This window comes from Carassius gibelio, chromosome A18 (assembly GCF_023724105.1).
Source record: "Carassius gibelio isolate Cgi1373 ecotype wild population from Czech Republic chromosome A18, carGib1.2-hapl.c, whole genome shotgun sequence".
Lineage (NCBI taxonomy): Eukaryota > Metazoa > Chordata > Actinopteri > Cypriniformes > Cyprinidae > Carassius > Carassius gibelio.
In genome coordinates, this window is record NC_068388.1 from 866,250 (window position 1) to 873,749 (window position 7,500).

At 39.9% G+C, this 7,500-nt stretch overlaps 1 protein-coding gene across 3 annotated transcripts in view; it reads left to right on the forward strand.

Moving 5' to 3' along the window:
- LOC127934339 (fibrillin-1) overlaps positions 1–7,500 on the forward strand; it is a 58,755-nt gene that overhangs the window by 28,568 nt on the left and 22,687 nt on the right. For all 3 annotated transcript variants that reach the window (XM_052531647.1, XM_052531648.1, XM_052531649.1), the window contains exons 26-32: positions 71–196; positions 929–1,057; positions 1,182–1,307; positions 1,528–1,653; positions 2,703–2,825; positions 2,912–3,037; positions 3,460–3,585. In XM_052531647.1, the coding sequence (XP_052387607.1) occupies positions 71–196; positions 929–1,057; positions 1,182–1,307; positions 1,528–1,653; positions 2,703–2,825; positions 2,912–3,037; positions 3,460–3,585 (882 nt within the window). The remainder of the gene's footprint in view (positions 1–70; positions 197–928; positions 1,058–1,181; positions 1,308–1,527; positions 1,654–2,702; positions 2,826–2,911; positions 3,038–3,459; positions 3,586–7,500) is intronic.

Consider the following 7,500-nt stretch of genomic DNA (forward strand, 5'->3'; position numbering starts at 1 on the left):
CGTTTATTCAGACACTCATTCATTCATTCATTAATTTACCCCGACTCATCATCATTCTGTGTGTCTGCAGATATAAACGAGTGTAAGATGATCCACAGCTTGTGCACGAACGGCCGCTGCAGGAACACCATCGGAAGCTTTCGCTGCAGGTGTGATAGTGGCTTCGCTCTGGACTTTGATGAAAGGAACTGCACAGGTGAGGTCAGACGCCATAAACAAGGGTCAGAGACATTCATGTGAACGCTAATGAGTCATGATTGTCTCTCGGAACACACAATCATTGAGCCTAAACGAGCGATTGAACTACACAAGCTATGAATGGCCATGTCATGCAGGTTAGTAGCAGGTGGATCTGAACTCAGTCTAGATTAGTGATTCACAACATCCTCATTGTCCACAGCAATATTCAGTGTTTTCTCTGATCTATCTGACACAGTTTTGTTTTCAAATTTTAAGTCAGAATTTTATTTTATTAGGTATATTTTATTATTTTAATTCAATATATTTTACTTTTTAAATTTAATTTATTAGAATTATTTTTTTAATGTAATTTAGTATAATTGTTTACATTTTTTAAAATTATTTTATTTATTTAAAATATATATATATATATTTAATTTAATTTATTTTATATACTGGTTAAAGTTTTCTTTTTAACCAGTAAATCATTCCAGTCATTCCTGATGTGCTGGACAAGGACTTCTACAGTAAAATCTTTTTAACCATATTTTTTACTCACAAATTTGACCTGCTAAAATATTTTAGAGTTTGACATAACTAGTAACATGTATATTCATTATAAAATTACCTCATGACTTTTCCTGGCCTAGAAATAATGTGGCTTCTTCATAAATCCAGGCTTTTTCAAGACTGTGTTTATCCTGGTTCTTCAAAGACGTGTGTTTGAAGTGTGTGTGTGTTTTCACAGATATCGACGAGTGCCGCATCTCTCCAGATCTCTGCGGTCAGGGCACGTGTGTGAACACAGCCGGTGATTTCCGCTGTGACTGTTTCTCTGGATACGAGAGCGGCTTCATGATGATGAAGAACTGCATGGGTGAGACTCTCACACACCATTAGACACAGGGCTGGACTGTAAAATGCAAAAATGTAATTCTGGATTTTTTTGTAAATTTTTGTGATGTCAGAAGTGTTGTGAGAGTTGTGTTGCTGTGTTTCAGACATCGATGAGTGCGAGCGCAACCCTTTGCTCTGCAGAGGAGGAGAGTGCATCAACACCGAGGGAAGCTTCCGCTGCGAGTGTCCAAAGGGCCACGAGATCACTCCTGACGGCTCCGCCTGCCTGGGTCAGTGTGTGTGTGTGTGTGTGTGTGTGTGTGTGTGTGTGTGAGTGAGTGAGTGAGAGACAGAGAGCAAGAGAGAGAGCAAAAGTTTGTGTATTTATGTTAATTTGATGATTTGAAACACTCTTTAATTTGGTGGGTTGTAAATTTCCACCTTTTCTTAACATCCTGAATTGAGTGTTTTTGTTGGATGTTGTGTGTATTGTGTGTGTTTTCTCTGCAGATATCAATGAGTGTGAGCTGAGTGACAAGCTGTGCAGGAACGGTCAGTGTGTGAACATGATCGGACGCTATCAGTGCTCCTGCAACACCGGCTACAAATCCACCGAAGACAGACTCTCGTGCGTGGGTAAGACACATGAAAAACAATCCTAATTGTGTTTGTCGTTACTGTTTCCCGTGAGTTAAACAGGCTGCAAGTCAATATTCTTGTTCAGAAGCCGGTGAAATCTCAAGTTCATAGTATTTACAGCAGAATGTTTCCATAGAGGACATGTGCTCCTCAAACCAGAGAATATCCAGCAAGTCGGGAGAATTTAGTTAATATGCACTTCCTCACCCCAGTAAACTAAAATTAAGAAAAGTCTGGGAGCTGAAATGTTCTGCATGTGCACTATATTTACACTGGTACTCCCTAAAGAAGACTTGAACCCTTCCCATTATAAACCAGCCCTAAGAGTGGATCTTTGAGAGATCCTGACCATTACATCTGGACTTAAGTTTGGACTCTGAGTCTGAGGAACATGAATGTGAAAAATGTGAGTGTCATCAACATAGCAGTGATAGGAAAAGCCATGTTTTTGAATGACAAATCCTAATGATGACATATAGATTTAGAAGAGAAGCGATCCCAGCACTGAGCCCTGAGGAACCCCAGTAGCAAGACACCCTGAAGAAATTAATTGAGAGGTAAGACTTGAACCATTGGAGTGCGGTTCCTGAGATGCCCATGTTTCTGAGAGTGGACAGGAGGATCTGGTGGTTTACTGTTTCAAATCAGCAGAAAGATCCAGCAAGAGGAATACTGAGGATTCGGAAGCCACTCTTACCAGTCTCAGTGTTTCAGTAACTGAGAGCAGGGCAGTCTGCAGAATGCTGCCATAGAGGACATGTGCTACTCAAACCAGAGAAAATCCAGCTCAAAGTCAGGAGAATTTAGTTAATATGCACTTCCTCAGCCCAGTAAAGTCTGGCAGCTGAAATGTTCTGCATGTGCACTATATTTACACTGGTACTCCCTAAAGAAGACTTGAACCCTTCCCATTATAAGCCGGCCCTAAGAGTGGATCTTTGAGCGATCCTGACCATTACATCTGGACTTAAGTTTGGACTCTAAATCTGAGGAACACGAATGTGAAAAATGTGTAAATGCGACACGCGTGTTTGTGTGTGTTCCAGATATCGATGAATGCACCATTGAGAACGGCGGCTGTGAGACATTCTGCACCAATTCAGAGGGAAGTTACGAGTGCAGCTGCCGCCGTGGTTACGCCCTCATGCCTGACCTCAGGAGCTGCACAGGTGACACACACACACACACACACACACACATTCACTCTTTACTGACCTCTGTTTGCTGATGTGTGTGTGTGTGTGTGTGTGTGCAGATATCGATGAGTGTGAGGATAGTCCTGACATCTGTCACGGCGGTCAGTGCACAAACATCCCCGGTGAATTCCAGTGCCTGTGTTTTGATGGTTACATGTCGTCTGAGGATATGAAATCATGTCTGGGTAAATCACACACTCATTCATTCATTCATAATGAGGCTGAGGACATGAAAACATCAACATTCATCACACAAACACCTGCATGGCTATCACAAAAAAAAAAAAAAAAAAGAGGAATACAATATCAATCTTATCCCAAAAAAAAAAAAAAATTTTTTTGTTTACTTGCTTGTCATGTGATCATTAATCAACACCGGAGAATTATGAACTTGCAAATTTGTTGTTAAAATATTGAAATATGAAATTAATGTCTCAAAGAGTTTCCAGCTGAAAAAAGTCTGGAAATCCCTGTCATAATTAATTAATGGTACTCATTCAGTAATGTGGAAAATGTCAAAATACCATCACAGTACACATTCACTCATACATTTATACAGTTCATACATTGTCTAACTTCATTTTGTGTGCGTGTGTGTGTGTGTCAGATGTGAACGAGTGTGAGCTGAATCCAAACATCTGTCTGAGCGGGAAGTGTGAAAATACAAAAGGCTCGTTTATCTGTCACTGTGACCTCGGCTTCTCCGTCAGGAAAGGGACGACCGGCTGTACAGGTGAGACGCCCTTCTCACACACACACACACACACACACTCATGATTGTTTAGTGAGGACGTTGCATAGACTCTCATTGATTTTCTATTAGGTTAATGTTATTTTCTATCAGCTAACCAACCTCTACCTCCAGACTTACCCATCACAGAAACATGTGCAGAGCACTAGATTTACATTTACATTTAATCATTTAGCAGACGCTTTTATCCAAAGCCACTTACAAATGAGAACAGTAGAAGTAATCAGACCAACAAGAGAGAAACCGTATACAAGTGCTGTGACGAAGTCTAAGTTAATCTAGCTTGGTGCACTAAGTAAGTTTCTTTAAACAATAAAAAAAGCTAATACAACACAATAGAAGAGATAAGAGCTAGTATTAGTTAGTCAGGAGATGACGAAAAAGATGAGTCTAGACATTTTTTTAAAATGGCTAAAGACTCAGCTGCTCATATTGAGATTGGCTTGATAGTACATTCCAGAAGGCCCAAAGAGGCCAAGAGAGCATTACAATAGTCCAGTCTGGAGAGAACAAGAGCTTGGACAGGGAGTTGTGTGGCCTGATTTAAAAGAGAAGAGGTCCCAGCACTGAGCCCTGAGAGCAGGGCAGTCTCAAGAACTCAAGAAACAAAGAGTTGGTTGAACACAGCTCAACAAGTGTCAATGAACAGAAGAAGGCATACTGGTCTGTAGTTTTCTATAAGTGCTGGATTAAGAGAGGGTTTAAGCAGTTGGGTCACAGAGCGTGCTTCAGTTTTGTTGTAAATGTACCAATTTGAAGAGAGTTGTTGATAATGTAAGTGAGCACAGGTATAACTGAAGAAATGGCCTGAAGGAGGTGAGTGGGGAAAAGATAAGTTGGGAAATTGCCTCTGAGAGTGGAGAGAAAAAGGAGAGAGAGTGTCAAGTCAAGACACCTTTATTTGTGTAGCGCTTTTTACAAAAGCAACTTTAAAATGTTAAACAGCAAAATAGATTGTCAATAATTCAAGAAGACAATAACAGAGTCATTTTCCAGTTAAAGTCAGTTCATTGATGATTCAGTGATGTCGTCATCCAGTTCAGTTATTTTCTGATAGCGTCTGTGCAATCAGTCAAGCGTCCCCAACTACGCAAGCCAAAGGCGACAGTAGCAAGAAACCAAAATTCCATCTGTGACAGAAATGGAGGAAAACCCTGGGAGAAACCAGGCTCTGGCCAGACCAGCATGGTGTGGTTTAATTACAGACTGCAGCACAGTTCAGATTGAGCAGAAGACTTGTCTTGTTCCTGTGGTCTTGTAATGATGGTCGTCGACTCGTCGAGGTGACGAGGTCTTCACAGGGGATCTGTATCTGGGCTCTAGTTGTCCTGGTCTCCGCTGTCTTTCAGGGCAGTAGAAGTCATCTCTAGGTGCTGATCCACCATCTGGGCTGGATATGTCCTGGATTTTAACCGGCTGGGTAATAGTAATTGCGTGTGATTCAAATGAACTGTTGCCAGTAAGAGAAGGTAAAGGATCAAACTTCCATTTATTTAAGATAAGTAAACCGGTACCTTCCAATCAGGCGAGAGGTGTGAGGAAAATATCAAATTAGTGAAGAGGGCCACCTCTCTCTCGCTCATATTTTTCTTGTTTTCGGAGCATGTTTTCCTCGTCTGCTCTGAGTCAGTGCACAGGAATCCTGGACTCCTCATGTTCTCGGAGATCCAGCACGTGAGGTTGAGTGCTGGGAGATATTCGGCCCAGATTCCTGAGAGCTGATCAGTGCTAATGAAGCAGTGGAAGCACATGGGCGGCAGCAGCGGTCTTCCTCATGTTTGTGTGATTAGATCCTCTGGCCGGTTTCCGAGCTGGTCTCTGAGCGTGTTTCGGTCCCGGTCAGATTCGCTGCTTGTTGTTTCTTTCTGTTGGCTTTTTATTTTAATCTCTTTCACATTTTCATCCTGAAAGTGCTTCCCGCACATCTGTAGCCGTTTGTGTCTCTGTGTATTTTTACTGGTGATGATTTTAATGTCTGTCATTTATAAACGTCCTGCCGTGATTTAGCTGTGAGCTTCATTTAACGTGATGTTTTCCAGGCGTGATGGGACTGGCGTGTGATGGTAATGAACTGAGGGTCATTTATTTGACTTCTGGTGGATTGTGGGAGAGCTGCCTCAGATTGATGAGTTTGTGAAGATCATCTGTGTTCCTCATCACGTGTTTTAATTGGCCCCTTCGGCATGTGTAAATAAGAGTGACATCATCAGTGGGCATCAGCGTCATGGGTGGGGCTGAGCGTTTGAGGTCAGGGGTCAGTGCGCACACACACACACACACACACACACACAGACACACACACACATATAAAGTGTCAGCATGTTTTCCTGTGTTTCAGGATCAGTGTAGGTGTTTTTGTTTTGTTTTTTGTCTCTGGTGAGTTATGGTGATCCAACATTCATCCATACAGCTGTACTGAAGTGTGTCTAAACACCAGTAGAAATAGAATAGAAATGATTTGGGAAGAAGGGATTCCCAAACTTTTAAACTCTTTGACCAGAAATATTTTAGATTGAGATTTAGGTTATATTTCAGTCATTTAACAACACATTTGCATGTTCATTGTTATTTGATGATTTATTTTGTTTAATTATGACACTGTTATTATTTTTCTTTATTTAGTTTTTATTTTTAGCTTTTCATTTTCATATAAAATTTAGTCATTAATTTAACTAAAATTTAAATGAAAACTAAAAGATAAAAATAATTAATTAATTTTATTAATAAAAAATATATATTTTTATTTTAAAATCACATATTAATTTGACATGTTATGATTCAATTGTTATTGTTTTGTTTAGATTTCTTTATTTTAAAATAAGGTATTTACATTTTCAACCTTAAATTTTTTTTTTTTTTTTGAATTTGAACTTTTTATGAATTAATGTTTAGTGTTTTATTTTGATATTTTTTATTGAAATTTGAAATGTTTATGAATTTTCAGTGTTTTATTCATCTTCAGAAGGTGTTTAATGTGCTGTGTTTTGTTCAGCGTGACATGTTCGGTGAGTTATTTGATGTATTCCCCCGATCATGAGGATCTCGATTGCTCCGGCTCTAGAGAAACATTCGTCATGTAGTTTCATTCTCCTTCCGCACTCCATGTGTTTGTGCGTTAATTCTAGTATAATTTGACTGTCGTGATAATGAGTCTTTATTGATGAGCTTGTTTATCTGAGCTCAGTTCCCACCAGGCCAGTTAAGTGGTTTATTATGGAGTAAACATTGAAGCGCTCCATTATTTCCTCTCTGTCATTTTATCCCTTTGATTCAGTGTCAGCTGGACGTGTGCTGTGCATATTTTGTGGATTAGATTTGCTCTAATAAAAGCCCAGCGTGCTAACAGGACAGGCAGACAGAGAGCTGCAGTCTAATGAGACTCCATGAAGGAACAGAATGTGAAGGTCTCACAGCTGAACTTCATCAGACACGTTCAATGACACGCTCGTTAAACAATCTCATTAGATGGACACTGACGCTCATGGGGTCCTGGGATTAGGCAGGCACTATTATTTCAGACCCTGCGACAGGAGATGATGTCACGCTCTCAGGACGGCGCTGCTCACATGGTCAAACATCATTTTCACGGGTCATTAAACTTGAACTTTAGTTCAGTAAGAGATAAAACTCCTTTCATATCTGTGTGAAACCTAACAGCAAAATTTCATTACCCATAATTCTGTGCAGAAAATCCCACCAATCACGGGGAACAAATCACGGCAAAAGTAAAAAATAATAATCTTTGTTTACAAAGGTTAATAAAAATATAACTGTTCATCGTTAGTTCATGTCAACTCCAGTCTATTAAATAATATTATAATATTAAATGTTATAGTATTTGCACAGCCCTCTAGTTAACAAAGCTAAACAGCTTTGCCCTTTGTGTAGTAAGTTACA